Source organism: Brienomyrus brachyistius, chromosome 6, assembly GCF_023856365.1.
Source record: "Brienomyrus brachyistius isolate T26 chromosome 6, BBRACH_0.4, whole genome shotgun sequence".
NCBI lineage: Eukaryota > Metazoa > Chordata > Actinopteri > Osteoglossiformes > Mormyridae > Brienomyrus > Brienomyrus brachyistius.
Window position 1 is genome coordinate 13,535,975 of NC_064538.1, and position 18,802 is coordinate 13,554,776.

The 18,802-nt window shown below is 43.7% G+C and overlaps 1 protein-coding gene across 3 annotated transcripts; it reads right to left on the reverse strand.

Moving 5' to 3' along the window:
- Positions 1 to 375: 375 nt before the first annotated feature.
- On the reverse strand, positions 376 to 16,297 carry wu:fl23c11 (interleukin-17 receptor C). 3 transcript variants are annotated; one of them, XM_049018184.1, is made up of 18 exons: positions 15,899 to 16,297; positions 15,210 to 15,265; positions 14,657 to 14,739; positions 14,300 to 14,426; positions 12,620 to 12,644; positions 11,912 to 12,037; positions 10,384 to 10,500; positions 10,155 to 10,261; positions 9,870 to 9,975; positions 9,562 to 9,603; positions 9,117 to 9,256; positions 8,971 to 9,030; positions 8,703 to 8,763; positions 8,293 to 8,531; positions 7,700 to 7,750; positions 7,564 to 7,615; positions 7,062 to 7,157; positions 376 to 1,605 (listed from the first exon to the last, which is right to left on the reverse strand). In XM_049018184.1, the coding sequence occupies exons 4-18, from the start codon at positions 14,408 to 14,410 to the stop codon at positions 917 to 919; spliced, it is 2,022 nt and encodes a 673-aa protein (XP_048874141.1). In that variant the 5' UTR covers positions 14,411 to 14,426; positions 14,657 to 14,739; positions 15,210 to 15,265; positions 15,899 to 16,297; the 3' UTR covers positions 376 to 916. The 3 variants fall into 3 exon arrangements, with proteins under 3 accessions (XP_048874141.1, XP_048874140.1, XP_048874142.1); XM_049018183.1 differs by lacking the exon at positions 15,210 to 15,265 and having other exon boundaries at positions 14,300 to 14,739; positions 15,899 to 16,296; XM_049018185.1 differs by lacking the exons at positions 11,912 to 12,037; positions 12,620 to 12,644; positions 14,300 to 14,426; ... (1 more) ...; positions 15,210 to 15,265; positions 15,899 to 16,297 and adding an exon at positions 11,162 to 11,903.
- Positions 16,298 to 18,802: the final 2,505 nt, after the last annotated feature.

Genomic DNA, 18,802 nt, shown 5'->3' on the forward strand with positions numbered 1-18,802 from the left:
CACCCGTTACCCACCCCCTCCCCCCAAAAAAACACTAACTAGTGTTGCCATGTTTTGCATCAGTGCCACAGCACCACTTTTAGCAGTGCTATGTCTGAAAGCGGGGCTGAATCTATATATTCCAAAAGTGTGATTTATCTATGGTATATAGATACATAAGATTTTAATAAAAACGATTCCCACACTGTGAACTTCACTTTCCTTGTGTCACCTGGGTTTCTTATCGGTTCCCCTGCAGTGTGTGAGTCTGTGCATGGCAGATTCCTCCCCGCTCCTTTGATTCCCCAGTTAATCTGCCTCCCCCTACTGTTTCCAAAAGAACCTGATCCTGCTCACATTTCAGCCAAACAAAATAGGCACAAAAGACAAAACAAAGATGATCTGAGTGCTGTACATTCACAGTAACATGAGCAATCAACAAAATCTGTTACAAAATGTAATACTAATTACTTATTAAAATAACGATGATGTCTTGCGGCCAATAAGGATTTCCCGGTATATGATATCGACACACGCTGTTACACTTGGTAGACAATAATTGGCACTAAGCTAAATTCAGTTACCAACCCTGAAAGAAAAAACTGCAAGAAGACTGAGTGCTGATGCAAACAAACTGAAAGTCTTTCAGAAAGGCAACACAAATAGCTCATGAACAAACCTTCAGCTTATCGTCACACTAACATTCTCATTTAAAAACAACAATATCATAATACAGTTTTGGATATAAAAGAAGTCAACATGACTGCATCTGGCTATGTACAAACATACAAATATTTAAAAGAGAGTGTTTGTTTCAGGACGAGGTGCGTCCGACTAGGGGGTAAAAAGAGGCCTTTTTCAGGCTGGATGTGTCCATGGAACTCAGTTAGCTCTAATCCAGGGAGAGAGGTCTGATAGCGGGGGCAGAGGTGGGCACTTAGGCACTGGGGCTAGGGCGCAGGGGAGCTGTCTCCCACAGCGTTCCCTGTAATGACCTGGTGCCACCCTGGAAGTGCCTGGAAAGCCAGTGCCTATGCAGACCCCTGGCCTTGTAGAGGCCCAGCACCCACACCCACAGCCTACCCTGCAGTCTTCCCAGCCAGGAGCCAGCCCACCCACAGGGTGCCACCAACTCCATCACGAAGTCCAAGTGCTGCGAGGGTAGGCTGTACAGGGACAGGCCTTGGAAAAGCTCGGGGAAAGGGTGACCATTCGCTGGGGCCGTAGGGGGCAGTGTGTCGAACTGCACCAGGGTGAAACGCCTGCCGGCCTGACCCTGCAGCTGGTCCGCCAGAATGCAGCTCAGCGCCGCCACAAATACGTCTGGGTACGGGTAGGAGAAGGGCCGAGTCCTGCCTGCGTCCTGCGGCCAGCTTTCAGCGAGCTCCCAGGCCGTCCGTGTCACAATGAGCACAGCCTTTCCACCCCTCCGCTGCACGTTCTCCAGCTGCGCGTGCAGCCAGGGCACGGCTCCCAGGGTGCACAGTTCTCCTCGGCTCCACAGGTCCCCACTCACGCTGAAGCCTGCCGCCGACAGCATGGAACCCAGCCGGTACACCAGGCCCGGTAAGGCCGGCTCCGTGTCCGGGGGAAACAGGAGCACCATGTGGCCCCGGTTCGCATCTCCTGCGACGAGGGAAGAGAACGTGAGCTGGCACCATGTTCATTCACCTTGCAGACATGCGCCTGAATACACATCAAGCAGCTCATATGGATATCAGCGTCCATGTCAGTGCTCACACTGCATGGCACTTCATAAGAGAGAGAGCAGGAGGGGCCAGAGGATTGGGCAAATAAAGGTTACCAAGAAGGAGAAAAGCAGCCATTACTTGACATGATTATCCTCGACATTTCATTATATTTACTATTGTTATAGCACCACATATTCAGGCACCATTTTCTACCCCTGACGTGCAGAAATGATCATTTATCCTTTGTAGAATTCTGCAGCAGAATAGGTAAATGAGGCAAAGATTCAAATTGTTCTTTTTTTCTTAAACTTTCCTTTCTATATATATATAGACCTTGCCTTGTGCACTGGGACACAATCATGCTGGAACAGAAAAGGTCTTTCCTCAAACTGTTCCCACAAAGTTGGAAGCATAGAATTGTCCAGAATGTCTTGGTATGCTGAAGCATTATGAGTTCCCTTCACTGGAACTAGGGGGCCTAGACCAACCCCTGAAAAACAACCCCATACCATTATCCTCCACCAAACGTTACAGTTGGCACAATGGAGTCAAGCAACGTACCGTTCTCCTAACACCTGCCAATCCCAGACTCGTCCCTCAAAGAAGCGTGATTTGTCACTCCATAGAACACGTTAACATTGCTCCAAAGTCCAGCAGTAGTGTGCTTTACACATATATAACTTTTTCACCTATGTCCAACCAATACTTGGCCTTGCCCTTGGTGATGTGAGGCTTGCATGCAGCTGCTCGGCCATGGAAGCTCATTCCTGAAGCTCCTGGCACACAGTTGTTGTGCTGGAGTTAATGCCAGATAAAGTGTGGAGTCAACAGAGCGTTGGAATGTTTTATACACTATGTGCCTCAGCATATGTTTCTGTTGTTCCTAAAAGCTGCCACTTGTATCCCACTTGTAGTTGACTTTGGAATATCTAGCAGGAACAAAATTTCATAAACTGACTTATTTCACAGGTGGCATCCTACGACAGTACCAGACATGAATTCACTGAGCTCCTCAGGACAACCCATTTCCCATGTCTCTTATCCCCTTTTGGCCAGCAAATGCTCACCTCCTGCTTCACCTGTGTCTTCTTGTTCCATAGCCTTGTTGATTGGTTGATTAGCATTTTACATTAGCTGTGCATTTAAATGCCTGCCTGTGTTCATTTCCCTACTCAGTTGTTGCTCATGGCACCATATATTTGAAGCTCTGCTTGGTTTCCTAGTCCTGCTCCCTGTTTCACCCAGTTGTGTTTCTTTGTGGTTCCTTTAGTAAATTTATATTTTTCCCTGCTTGTTTGCTCCCTCGTTGTCTCTTTATTTGTAGTTTATCCCTTTGTGTTCAGTTTTTCTTTGTGTTTGTCTTGAAGTCATACAGGTAAGTGGATCGTCACCATTTGTCTGGCTGCCACACGCCACACCGTAACAAATGTGTCTGACTGAAACACCTGAATTCAGCGATTAAGAGGCGTGTCCCAATACTTTTGTCCATATAGAACATATTTCACCATAGTCCAGAATGTGTGCAGTCACTAGATATATCATATAAATATATCAAGCTAATCAAATACTCAGGTGAAAGTCATTTCTAAGGAATAGTTGTGAATGATTGTTTCCCCTCGAGTTTTCCCATCCATCCAGCTTCCAACCACTTGTCCTGGACAGGGTTGCATTGTGACAGGGCTTGGAACCTGTTCCAGGAAGCACAGGGCACAATGTGGGGGATTCCAGTATCACTGTGTGTAACTTCATCGTAAATTATTGTACAATATCACAGGAACGTGCACTACAGTGTATTGTCACTAGATTCGTCCAACTCCTCATTCACTTGATATGAACCAACCCCCACAAAACATTTTAATTCTACAACTAAAGCATCTGGACTAATTTGCCTGCCCAGAAAAGGATTAAAACTAAAGTTCAAGATGTTTCAAAGGAAGCTGGGCAGTAATGTCTATTAGAAATGAATTAACAGTTAACAAAGACAGTTACTCATGCTCATATTCCTCCCCCTAGAGAACTGAGGCTTGGTTTGTTCCTCTATCCATGTCTTTTTGCAGGAAGCACAATGATGAAAGCTGGTGCCTCATTCCATCTGAGTGTCTGTTCTTTATCAAGAAGGAGTCATAAACTCTGAGCACATACTCAAAAAATCTTAACTTTATATGCAAGGGAAACGGACAAAGCCCCGATCATACAGTCTGTCAAAGTTATCAGCATGGGAAGATGCAAACTGTATTTTAAGAGGCATTTGTGTCATTTTCATGCCTGTAGAAATGCTTCTTATTTGAACCATATAATGAACTAGCACAGCATCACATTTCCTTTCTTATGTGGGGGGGTCCCTTTATGGTTTAATGGGGAATGCAAGATCCCCAGACCCCTTGAACTATTAATGAGATTCTGTGCATGAATACTGTGTCAGGGACAACTGGCCATTAGGAATATCTCATCTGGTCTTTTTATCAAAGTGTGTACTAAATATCTGACGGATAGGCATGGTGGTGTTGAGAGGTATAGACAGGGTTTATAAGGGGTTAATGGTGAGAAGTTCTCATTTGGCACTGATACGGCAAAGTAGAGCTGCAACAACTAATCAATAACACTGATAATACTTGGAGATAAAAATAACTGAGAAAGCATGTTGTCATCAATTTGTTGCATTTTTGAATTTTGCTTTGGAAAACACTGCCAAAATAGCATATACCATTATATAAAGTTCAGTCCTTAGCAAGCTTAATATGTCGAAGACAGCAGATATTTGTTTCTATGCCACTTTATCATTTTGAGTTCTTCTTTTGTTTTTTTTGGGCTATGTACAAACATACAAAGTTTTGTTGGTACAGTGGTATCTAACACGGAAAAGAAGCTTTTGTTACATACCATCAAAACCACAGCAAATAGCAGCTCACTCAGCATGGAGCCACCTGTGCAGACCAATAAGATCAAGCTCCCTTGCAGCTCATCATGGAAAGAGATGTGTGCCAGTCCTGATTCCAATTAGCACGCACTGTTAGCCCAAAGCTACAGGAGACCATCATGCTACTTCCTGGTGAGCAGGTCTACACACCAGCGAAACAGTCAAAACCACAGGAGCCAGATGTTAATCAGATGACCTTTAGATAAGTCTGTCCTCTCAGGCAGGAGACACATTGGTGATATTTAGGTGAGGCTAAGTACACAACTGTGCACGTACGGCCCAGAATAATAGACTTCATGTCACATGAAACATATTCCCAGAATGGCACAGGTGTCATGATTGTGTAAGAATTGTGTTGATTGTGCATGGGTACAGAGATGATGAGCATGTGATGAACAAGTCCGGTTGGGGACCATGCACTGGTACCGTGTGATGCTGCACCCACCATATGACAAAACTTGGATCTAGGTTGGTAACCCCCCAGGCCGACACGCAATCCAGTCCTACATTCCAGAAATGGCCGTCCATCTGTCGCAGCCAGGCGTTAACTGGGCGTCCCCTTGACCTGGTCCAGCTGTTTGGGTCCTCAACAATGAGGATCCTGTGAGCTGGATCCCCCAAGGAATCACTCAGGGAACTGCCACATGGCTGAAGTACCAAAACTGATTCTCCCTCATAATGCAGGTAATGTGCCTCATTCAGGACTTCATGAGCAACCGCTCATTCAGCACAAAGTCAAACCAGCAGTACCTAAGGATTCTCCAAAAAACACATTACTAAAGGAGTCAAGTTTTCATCTCAGGTCACTGAATAGCCATACAGCAATTAGAGAGCACCAGGACTTGGACCTTCATCCTCCTACAAAGATATTGGGATCACCACACGCCCTTTTCCAGTGACTGCATGATCCCCTTTGCTCCCCCAACGTGTCCACTGACTTCACAGGAAGTTGACATGCCCTCTGCAGACAGACACACTGTTGATGGCTGCACCCATGAGGTCACTACAGGCCTGGGTCTTGGTTTTTATCCAAGACACTCACAAGCCCAGACACTCAGACTCCTCGCTCAGTCTCTTGAGACCCCCAATCAGAGCCTCCATTGACTCTGTGAAGATCATAGCATTGTCGGCAAAGTCAAGATCAGTGAATCTTTCTTCACCAACAGATGGCCCACAACTACTGGATCCTACTGCCTCAACTCTGCACAGCACTCACAGTACAGGTATATAGGCTGGCCATGACGTTCAACAACTTTGAGGGAATCCCGCAAAGTCTCAGGATGTCCCACAGGGCAGCGCGAGCAAATGCTTCATGAAAATCAACAAAAGCTGCAAAGAAACTCCGCCAATATTCACATTTGTGTTTGATAAGAACCCTCAGTACCAGGATGTGGTCGAATGTAAACTTCTTAGGTGTAAAACCAAACTGTTCCTGTCACCGGTAGGCGAACAAGTGATCAAAGATCCTGTTCAGGATGACCCGAGCAAAGACCTTACCTGGCATTGAGAGCAGTGTTATCCCCCTATAACTGCCGAAATCCAGGAGATCCCCCTTCCCTTTCCAGATAGGGACAAGTCCCATTTTCCAGTCAGTTGGAATGATGCCCGTTTCCCAAATGGAAGCAAAGACTGCTTGCAATGCTAGGAGGACAGCCTTTCCACCAGCCTGGAGAATTTCACCCCAGATACCTCAGATCCCTGCGGCCTTCCCTACCCTCAGGTGGTCCCAGAGATGTCCAAAGTTCTAGCTGGAGGATCAGCTTTAGACAGCTGCTCAAAGTAGCCGACCCAGCAAGTCACAACTGCAATATCATCACGTGACTGTGACTCTCTTAGGATAGATTTGGATGCGTATAATGCTTTGATTTTGATTTGATGCAGTTAATTATACCCAGGATGAACAGAATAACCTTATTCATCCAAATGATCACTGATCATCACTTTTGGAATGTTAATTAAGATGAACTACTTAGTCAAATATAACCTTCACATGACTTGTGGTCAGAAAGTCCAATGAAATAAATATTCTCCATTGAAATTAATGACCATTCATATATTCACGTTGACTGTTTGTCTGGCTGATTGGAACTGTCTGTCCTCTGGCATACATTTTTCATAATGGAAAGTACATTCCAACTGATGTGTTAACTCTCCATGCTTGAAGAAGAATGGTGAGTGATAAGTAAGATGGAACTGTGAACATAGTCTCAAGTCATGCAAACACAAATCCTTGTAACATAAAGAGAAAACACCAGCATCAGCACATGTATGTAATCTAGCCCGAATAGGTTTTTATTATCTAATGTGCAATCTCTGAAAAATAGTGTGGAAAGTAACCTTAGGAACAAAATTAGTAGAGGTTTTTCCACAGTGCTTCAAGGGTAATTCCTTTGTATATAATAATGCATGGTCACTTTACAAGCTTGTGCAGTAGGCACCCAGATAATAGACATAAATGTACCATACTCACTCACCTTTGAAGCTGCCATGCAGCACACTGGCTAGAAAGACGACCAGGCAGATTAAGAGTAAGGTAACAAGGACCAGTAGACTCCAGTTCCTCCTAGGGGCTGGAAGGGTATAGTGTGAGAGTTAGTTTGTGTGCAGAGTGTATCACACTGTGAGTCATTGATCTATGTGACATACTATGCTGTGTAGTGTGAGTATAGTTTTCTTACGTCTTTAAGAAAACATCATGTTAACACTGGTATATGAAGTGATCTTCACATAGTTTAAAATGCAGTTATGTACCTAAGTACTTGCCTTAAGTTTTAATGCAGTGGTTCCCAACCTGGACCTCAGGGACCGACAGTCAGTCCATGTTTTTGCTCCCTCCGAGCTCCCTGCCAGACAGTCAACTTTTTGCCCTCCCCCGCCCCCCCACACACACCCCAAACTCAAAATTTCGACTGTCTGCGAGTTCCCGAGGACCAGATTTTGAAACATTGCATTAGAAGATGACGCTTGCAAACCCACCTGCAAAAGGACACTGGATGGCCAACTCGCCGCTCATCCGGTATATTTTCGCCTAAGCAGAAAGCCAGGGAGTGGTTAGACGCAGCTTAATGAACCCACAAGCTAGAATTTAGCCAAACAAGAAAGAGAATCTTACCGCTACGCAGAGCATGGGATGGGGAAAAATTTGATTGAATTCCCCTTTTCCCTGCAAAGGTCGACAGATGTCACCAGATGCCAACATTTTCAGATTTAAGCAAATACTGTCATCAATCGCCTTACATCCTATTGAGTAACATCCACTCACTCATGCTGATGTATGAGGTCCCATAACAGCCTAGATCAAATTTATTGAGAGATGTCCGTAGTGGACGCTAGCGGACAATTTTACCATGTGAGCGGCATAAGACAAGGGCCAAAACAAAGGGAGTGTGCTGCCACTATAGAGGTTCGGTTAAATGTGTGTCATATTGTTATACAGTATTTTTGACCTCTCCCATATAATGATCAAGATACGTCCACTGTGACTTATGTCCTCACTTCTGCAGGGTAATCCGGATGCAAGATAGATACTAGTAATCATTTTGATTCATTTTTTTTTTCTCAAACTTAGTGAGACGAGGAATTAAATAAAGAGAAATTCATAAATGAATTGAAGCTGACATAGCTAGAATAGGTCATTGAAAGCAACTATTCGTAAAAGCAATGCCGCCTAGCTGGTGCATTTAAAAGTCAAATATATACACATACCAGATGCCCGCGGGAACTGACAGACCATTCCGAGTCCTGGTCCTTCCTCAAATGCACCCTAGAACCCTTCTTCTCTTTACAGCTTTGCAGAGCTCCTTCGACCATCTTTTCACACAACCACAGTTCAGCCTCCACCCTGCAGGGGGTGCTAAGATTCCAAGTGAGCACTGTGTCACCCCCATTGCTTTGAACAGGCTCCACAAGCAGCGAGATATTTTTCCAGGTGTTGTTGAAAAACTCTAGGAGAAAGATGTAACACCCATTAAACATTTAATATGTCCAGTGCTCTTTCTGATGGTTGTTTAATGACAAACATATGCCATGAACATGTCAGTTTTTCTGTTAAGATTTCATTGCTTCACTTCTGGCCAGACCTATTTGGTAACTGAAGCATCTGAAATGTTACTTACCTTTGAGGTCACTGAAGGGACAGCTATTGACACGCAAGGCATCCGTTTTCATCCACCATGCCTTATTCCAGAAGGGAGAAGGTACACAGTGTGTGTTGTTAGTATAATAATTGTGAAAAATCATTAAAAAAGTCTTTTCCACAATATACTGTATGTTCTCACTTGTGGAGTATCAATCTCTAGAAAAGGCCATATAAGTTCAGATTACTAAGGTCTAATCATAATCATAATCATATACAGTATAGAAATCATTAGAAGGTTACAGTACCTGAATACAAAGACATGGAGTAACAGAATGAAACGGAATTGAAATATTATCCTTTTGATCCTGCAAATAGAAAACACCAAAGTAAAGATAATCTGCAGAACATTTTGCCACAGAACAAGGTCTCAGGATTAAAGTGCAGAACTGACCCATTTATGATATATGCAATCTCCTGTATCTTCGTATTTCAGACACATGGACAGTGAAGCCGAGCTGTTTTTGTCCTCATTGGTCAGGTGCACTATGACCTCTTCCTTCGTCCAGTCAATCACAGTGTGCAGCGTTGGAACTGACAAGCAAACCAGCCAATCAGAAGCAGAAAAAAATGCTCAAAAGGAGTGTGAACTTCTTGGTTGAAAAGTAGGATGTTACATGTTTTGGTAAATATGGCATGAGCTAACAGGGTACTTCATTATCACAGCTTTTATTACTTATTATCTATAAATCAAATTATTTCATCACAACATCAAAACGCCATTATTGCAATGAATAATTATTGGGAATAATTAACCCCGCCAGGTTAAATTACAAGCATGCAGATTGACCTTTGATCCTGACAACTGGTGAACAGTAAATGTGAGTGTGGTCACTTACCATCACAATCTTTCACAATTTCCTTCTGGGCTGTGGAGCAGACTGAGAGGGAAAGAGGGGAAGTTCTGTGTTTTAAATTCATCACGCTCTGTTTTCATCACATCCCAGAATGCCAGCAATTTCCACAATAACGTAATAGACAGGTATAAGCTCCAGAGCAGCTCTCCTAATGCCAGGCACTACAGTTAATTAAGTGTTGAGAATTCTTGGCATAACAGTCAGTAGCCTTCCGGTGGCCAATCAAAATGACGTCAGGGGCTTTGCTAATGTTTCCCTGTCACATATCATGAAGAGAAGCGCCATCATACCTTCTTGCTGAGAGGGCAACACGATGCTCTTGTTCGCAGCCTGGGCGGACACAAACAGATGGCTTCCGAAGGCCAATTTATTAGATACGATCAGGGACAGCCACATCTGGAGCAGAGAGGAACTCAAACTTAAAGTGCTAATTAGACACTCGGCACTACCAGAAATATGTTTTATGTATAAATGTATCACTCTTGTAGTCTGAAGAGACACGTAGCGTACACAGAGACTTGGTTACACTTCATAGAGTCACGAGCAGTGAGTAGATTAGTAACGACTGTGTTTACCTCAGGCTCATCAGAGTCCTCCAGGGCAGCAGGGGGCAGAGTGAACTCTATTATCTTGCATACACTGATAGAGTTCGGAGTGGTGTGACACAGTACGAAGGACTGAACTGTAAAAAAAACAAACAGGCAGCAAACAGTAAGGGCGTGCTTAATACACACCCTCGCTTACCACCCACACGATTAGGTGAACAGTGAGACAGTTTCAGCAGAGGCAGGTTCTGACTCAGACCTGACAGGTGGGAGGGAAATCTGGGTTGACTGTCATTGCTCCCACTTCCCATGTTGCTCACGGTGGCGCCGAACTTATCGCTGGGCCCCCCTGATCCCTCTGCTTCACCATTGGACCCTGTGGGAGACGATGGACCAATCAAGCATGAGACAATATGGGTGCCTTGAGCACCATCAGCTAAAAGTTTACAAAGCAAAGGGGCCAATAGGGGGCACCCTTCTGACTAACATTACCACCAATCACAGAGATGACAAGGGCGGTGTGTATTTATCAATAAAAAGAACTCCCACATCTGTGAACAGGCCATGTAACATACCTCCCCTGATAAACAGGCCCCTATAAGGTACATTTCAGTTTGAAATGATTAATGTGATGCAATATAAATGAGACTCATAGAGGCAATGTATGAGTGACAGAGAACACGCAGTTTCGCAACCATCGCACGCTCATGTACATGGATGAGTGTGGTACAGTGGAGCTTTGAATCCCTACCAAAAACGAGAGCTGATAACGAATTGGAACAAAGTCAAGTTGACAACAAAGACTATTAGAAGTTAAGCAGAGCATTAAATGTATAAAAACCTTGGCATGACAACAGAACATTCCTGACACCCCTATTAAGCTGTTATCTTGTAAGACACAAAAAACTGTTTCTTTTTAAAGAGATCTTGATTAGGCTGCACAATGGACAAGGCACTAAATTAGCAACATGACACCTAGAGAAAGGAGACATGACTGAGGCCACATGCAGAGTTAGTGCTTAAGTGACTGATACTACCTTCGCAACATCACAGCAGCTAGAAAATGAATGCGCTCCCTTCAGCACAGTCAAAAAGGCAGGACAGCCTTGAGCTGGACAAGGAGAATAAAGGAAGGGCCGTGAAAGTAAATGGCACTATATAACTGCACACACTCTGACATTATTTGGTTATTTGGTGTGACAGCAAGCAGCCGTATAAGCAGGCAAATGGCAACAAAACTCGGTCGCACAAACACAGAATAGTACTCACTGAGCCGTTTGAGCAATATTGGGGGTTGTACTCATGTTGATATGCACAGAGAACATGCTTCACATTGTCAGAAAAAAAGTACCAATTTGTACCTTTGAGGGTACAATTACTTATCACTGGGGCTGTACCATCGAGGGGCTGTCAGTTGTACCCTTAACTGTATGTAAATATACCTTTTTAGCTGCAGGAATGGACTCTGAGGATCATTTTTGTACCATTGGGGGTACATTAATTTGGTTTGTACCTTATGGTACTAAACTATACCAGGGATGTACCCTTTTTCTGACAGCATAGAGTGCTTGGGAATTGTTTAATCGAATAACAAGGTCAGTCTGTAGCTGTCAGACACAATGCATGTTTGGTAGGCTGGACAGAAAGGTGGATAGACAGACAGACAGACAGACAGACAGACAGACAGACGCACAGCAACCCTGGCGGTCGATGAGGGGCATATGAGTGTACCGTGCGTACAGGTATGAGCAGAAGAGGCCAGAGGAGGTGTAGCTGGGTGGGGGTACCTTTGACGGTAAGGTAGATCTCTACACAGGGTCTGCAGTCCCGGCTGTGACGGCAGCACAACAAGGCTTTCAGCTCCAGCGACAATATTGCTACAGGGCCAGATCCATATCCAGGCTGCTCCCCGTCTACAGAACAGCACAGGACAGACACAGTCTCAGAGCAGATATATATGACATACAGCAGGGCAGTGTTTCCTTCAGAACCCTCGTATTTCACATTCCAAGGCGAGATCAACTCATGTGACCTACCAGCCCATATGTTACATGTCACCAAGCAGAGTTCCAGAAAACATCTCTTTGTATTATCGCACGTACATCATCTACAGAGCGGCTAACGTGATCTCAGCGACGCAGAACAAACATGCTCCTTTTTTAGAGATCAGTGATGAGTATCTGCTAGGTTTTGTTTGATAGCTGTCCAAATGTTGAAGGTCATTCATTCACAGAAGCAGCCGTACAACACGTGTGTGCAAATCAAAGGCTTCGCGTTATCCCTTTACCCATCTGCTCAGATAAAGCTTTTATGTCATGCGCTGGCCGTTGTTTACCCGTCCATGTCTTTCAATAGCCTTTAAAAAGCCCTTTCTGATACTTCAAACAGTTCTGCATGACACGACCAGCTTCTCGTCACATGACACCACTCTCTGCCCAACTGTGTCTCCAGCTCTGTCCAGCCAAATCACTCTCAAGGCCATAAGTTTCACTCACCCTTCAGTGTGCACTCGCGTATGTCCTGTGAAGAGACAAGTTACAGCTGGTTATGATCAGTGCAGTAGATTGGATACACTTTAGAGACACAGAACATACAATAGTGCATTTTTCGGGCACACACACACACACACACACACACACACACACACGCGCACAGCCGTATACGGGACCCAATGCGACACATAAACCCATCAGTGTGTCTCCTCGCTCTTTACACTTGTAATCAAGTCCTAAGGCAGGGACAATGAATCGGACGTCACATCATGATGACTGTGCCTATTAACAGCCATTGACATTAGTAACAACAACGTCGCATAATCACGTCATTTTGCTGAAATATGCCACCGCTTTTTAAAATAAATGAGCAGCGATTAACAGAGTTAGCTGCTCACTACACGATGAGAAACACGTCGCTGTCACAACAGTAGGATGAGTAAAGGGAGGACAGAATGACCCCATGCTTTCACTTCTTCATTTCTTTCACTCCCATAATAACCCCTTTGTAGGATATTAATCATAAAATAAATGCACAAAACATAAATGTTACAGTAAGAGTTCATTCATCCAAATCTGAACTTGGGGAAAAAAGGCTCACATACAGACAGACAAAATACACAAGAATCTGTTCTGTTTAGTAAACATTTCACTTCTCATTTTTATATGTCAGTTATGCAAAACCCTGCTTTAGCCACCACCTTATCTGTTAGCGACTCAGGTTCATTCCTACAACACATTCCACGAGGATATTCTGTGGGAAAAAAATCTCCAAAACAACTGGAAAGCTGGTGGATTTCCATATTACACTAAAGTACTAAGCCTACAACTTTTGTAAACGTTTACACATCTCCTTGCACTTTTCTGCGGACCCACAGACATGGGTATGCACATACTGCTAATGAGAAAGGTTCCCCAACTATTTCCCCCCCTAGGCTAAATTCCATCATTAGCAACAAAAACAGTCAAGGTCCACTACATCCGAAAATGCAGACGCGGGGGTCCCCGTTGATGAAACTCGTATAAAATTCACAGGCCAGAGAGAGGTAAAATCGTATAATGCGAATTCAATTGTGTTTCCGTCCGGAAGTGGACCTTGCCAGTTGACCACCAAGAGGGACAGGCAAAAACACACATACATGCCTCCACTTCACCCCCTCCTCTCTCATGCCTGCATGCAAATCCACATCATATCTCACACAAGTAGGCAAATGAGTTGGTTTAAAAGAAGCACCATCAGAGAAAGAGAGAAACAAAATCAAGCTTTGTTCAGGCTATTTGTGGGTAGGACACTCTGTACACTCTTCACAGTATCGCTGTTAGTTCAAGCTTCTTTTAGACCGGAATAAAGTGTCTTTTCCTATCCATCTACCCATCCATTGATCTGTCCATGCATCCATCTATAAATGTCAAATATATTCAATAATCCAAAGCCAGGCACATGCAGGGTGCCGGTCCATAGTACTAAAAGACTCAATAAGAACTAAACACTGGACATGGGTGGAAGGATGGTTGCAAAACAATTTAAAATATTAAATTAAAAAGGAAACATAACAATCATGGAATTTTTGCAGTCAACACCTAAACCTAAGGTGAGAAAAATGTGAAATTTATTAACGTGAAGCATTTCAAAGCAAATCAACCCTGGAATGATGGACATGGCTTTTAAAACTCAGCACTGACCTGTGAACAGGTAAGATGAGTCCTGTGGTCCAACTCAGTCGTTTCCAGGACAGCGGCAGAGCAGATCAGCACACAGCCAAGTGTGCAAAGGCGAAGCACCAGCCTGCTCATGATGTCAGAGTCGTCCCTGCAGCCAAGAATCAAAAAGGTAGGGCTGCCTCGCTCTTTTCCCAAGTCTGTTTGAAGCAAACACCTGATTCCTGGAGGTCTAAGACATTACTTTAAACAAGCATGGTGCATGTACACCTGAGCACGAGCCGTCCTGTTGTCTTGGAAGTCTTCCATTGAACAAGACCGGCTCCTACTACTTTCCAGTATAAAAGGAGATGTTAACCACTGAAGTGTTTTAACACCCACAAAAATTTGACTTGGCTTCGATGTCCTGAAACATGACACCAAATATCTAGTAAAGGGACTGCTTCCAGCGTTCTCGTTGTTGCCTGCGAGAGAGAGAGAGAGAGAGAGAGAGAGAGAGAGAGAGAGAGAGAGAGAGAGAGAGAGAGAGAGAGAGAGAGAGAGAGAGAGAGAGAGAGAGAGTAATCAAACAACTAATGGACAGACATTAACCACCAAAATCATTCATTGACCATATGTAAGGTGGATGACATAACATAATCTACATATACTTACCGTGTAAGTTTCTTTGTAAAGAAACCCAAAGAATAAACACTAAACATAGCATAAATGTAGCCGCAAGAACACCTTTCGGGTTGTGTCATTTGTGAGTAGACGCCATATAAACATGCTATGTTTAACAAGGACTTAGCTAAGGTTAATGACGATGATTAATAGAAAAAAAGAATTTCTTTCAAATACACTATAAATGAATATTTATTTATTCGAATCTAATTAGAATAAAAACTTTTTTTTATCACGAAGTCGGAGAAATTAGAAAGAATAAATTGTATACCTTAACTTAACATGAATTTGGTGCGAAAATGGCCTCGGTGACGTAGGTGACGGTCACTGTAAATGTAATTATACAAACAATTAAAGGGTTTGCCACTGATCTGCGTTAATTCAGTGAGCACAAAATTTTCTTGTGTTCAATTTTCTCGTCTCCCCCCAACCCCCGCCCTCCAATACGCTCAGTAAATTTTGCCGGTGACCCACCGCACCCCCCACCACCCTCTTTGAAATATCTTGACTTCTAGGTATTACGGATTGGAAACTAATATTATACGGGTTATGTGTAAGTTATGTACTAGTTATGTCACAAAACAACTTGTCCCCATCTCTCTCTCTCTCTCTCTCTCTCTCTCTCACACACACACACACACACACACACACACACACACACACACACACACACACTTAAAGACCGACTTAGAATTATCAGTTACCATGTTGGCGGACCTTATATTTTGGATTCTCCAGAAGTCGGAGAAAGTCACACGAAGAACAGTGACCAACTCCCAATGACATAGATGTGAGATATCATGCCCTGGTTTACGTTTTAAAACACTACGTAACGTCAAATGTTAATAAGCTAAATAAATAAGACGTGAATTCATACCCGCAAGTAGACAGCGTGCTAAGTTTAATCGATTAGGATAATTAAGCGGCAACCGGTCAGATTCTAATTCAATTTTTACTTACCGATTTATGGACAAAAGACTTTCAGTCCTTCTATTTAGTTAAACAACACCTGAACAATCTTTCACTGGAGAAAAATAACCGAATCAAGATACCTACAAAGATTGTAAATCAATTAAATATAAGCTGTTCAAAGACATTATGTACGGAAAAAAGATGAGGGTGCAGAAAATGCAGGGTGCCCCGATTCTCGCTGCCTGTACTCGCTAATGCTCGGTTAGCAGGGAAGCGGTGCCGCCAAGCTGGTTAATATCAGTCTAGCGTAGCCGGGCGAAGATATTACTTCCTCCTGCGCAATTCCGTGACAACATCCAAATTCCAAATGAATAATACTTCCTCAAAATTAAAAAGATTGTTTTATTTTACATGTAATATTTATATTACAAGAATGTTTTAATGCTGCACGTTTCTATTTTTCAACGGCTTCTGTAGTATCGGGTCGTGCGGGGGCGGCATAGAACGAATAGCAATGGCAAGAGTGCCTTAAAGGTGGGGTGGGGGGGGGAGCAGTTATAGGATGAGTGACAGGAGCCCTAAAAAATTGGTAACATAATATCATCAGTCTGGGTTGGGGGCCCAAAATTTCTAATGATTTGGATAATGTTTATTGTTTCAGGGACCCCATTCAAAATCACTTTGGGGCCCATCCCCCCCATAGTGTAGTAACTAACTAGGGGGCTCCCACACAATCGCATGGCTTGAGTGGTGGTAAACATGGCCGCTGCCCAGAGTGGATGTCAGTACATTGCAGACCAGAAACACTCACATACCACAGGCGAAGTACACCTACTTGTTCATGGACTGGAGGGGAATAACAGAGGACACCCTCGAGAACCATTTCAAACTTAAATCCATTGGGTTCCACATTGAATAAAAGAGTAAAGTAAGATATTTCCTGTTGCAGAGTTTATAGAATGAATAATTAATCAGAAATTGCTAAAATCACTTTCAGCTATAGAGGCAAACATGACCACCAAGTGAGATGGACTGTGCATCCGTGTTATTTTCCCTCGGCAAACAAGTATCTTATTTTGTTTCTTCATCATAATCCCCAAGGAGGTTCGAGCAATTTCAGCCAGCTTCTCTGTACTTGTGTGTGTTTTCTATTACAGTGCAAAGACCAGCTGGTTGGGTGCATGGCAAATACACCTTCACTCTACAACATGTCTGTCATTAGCTGCTCTACGTGTCTTTGGGCAGTGGTGGCTTGTTGGTTAGGGAAGCGCACTTGTAACTGAAAGATTGTAGATTCAAATCCCCGACCAGCAAGGCACCACTGAGGTACCCTGAGCAAGGAACCTCCCCCAAGCACTGCTCCCCGGGTGCTGAATTAGCTGCCCCCTGCCATGTCACATATGGGTTAAATGCATTGGACACGTTTCGTTGTTGTGCACTGTGTGCTGTGGTGTGTCAACAATGAGCACTGTCTGAGAAACATCTGTGTGTGACTACACGGTGGTTCCATGTGACGGACTAGTAACCTACCTGTAAACATACCCTTTGCTGAGGGAACATTTGGAGCTCATTTAGTCACTCCGAGAGGATATAATGAAACTATTAATTCCTGTGGGGAAACTCTCATTCCCTAACATTTTTGTTCCCCATACAGGTGAGAACAAGCTTGGGGGTCACAGTAAGGGGGCAGCACAGAGAGCTCAGGGTTAAGGGCCCAGTTCCAGGGCACATGGACATGTGACTGTTCTGCTGTGGCCAGCCTCGAACCGGTGACCTTCTGATAACAAGCACAAAGGCTTAGCCCATGTGGTAAGCCACACACCATTATATTACATTACGCAAATACACTAAACATCTTTAGTGTTCCCTCCACCTTAGTTATTAAAAATAATATTAAGAGGATTAATCTCCATTATATGAAAAATTACCTGTCTGGTAAAAAAAAAAATGAACATCTGAACAAACGAACCACCAAGAGCGTGTGTTTGGCCAGGGTCCAACTACATGTCTTTGGCGTGAGGAAGGAAGGCAAAGTTCCCAGTGATAGCCCAGCATAAAAATGCTTGTAGGTACACGCAAGTGCAGTTTGACTGACGTCCATCGCACAGCAGTTTGATAAGCTTAGTTACTGAAACAGCATAGTACATAAAGGTCTTCACCCACTCCCCAAAAAGAGGGTTGTAAAAACAGACAGGGCTCCTGATAAGCTGCGCTGACTTCCTGTTGGCAGACCTCCAAACATGAGCCAGAACTACCAGTCAGACTGATCCACACCTTCTACAGTAACTGTTCTGCCAAAGGCATGATGGCTCATAAATCAGTTATGAAAATTTCTAATAAAATACAACACTATTGCAAAGACGTTCTCCATTGAAACAAAATACTCAAAGTAACATGTCTTCCTGTAATCATTTGTTGGGTTGCCAGTTCTTGTTTGCACATATTACTGGCCACTTGTTGGAAGCTCAGTCTAGCAGCCAGCGTAACTCAGCTAATCTCTTACCTCCTGTATCTGACTCCTCTGTTGCTTTGGACAAGAGTCTGATACAGAAATATGAAAGTTCATTATCAGTTCAACAGTGAGATTGCAACAAATTTGCATGGCAAATATACCTTCACTCTACAACATGTCTGTCATTAGCTGCTCTACGTGTCTTTGGGCAGTGGTGGCTTGTTGGTTAGGGAAGCGCACTTGTAACTGAAAGATTGTAGATTCGAATCCCCGACCAGCAAGGCACCACTGAGGCAGCCTGAGCAAGATACCTCCCCCAAGCACTGCACCCCGGGCACTGAATTAGCTGCCCCCTACTATGTCACATACGGGGGCAATGCAGAGGACACATTTTGTTGTTGCGTGCTGTGTGCTGTGGTGTGTCAACAATGACCACTGATCAGTAAACTCTAATCCTACAGGATTTGTAAGTCTGCCCTCCATTTCTTCCAAAAATCGCA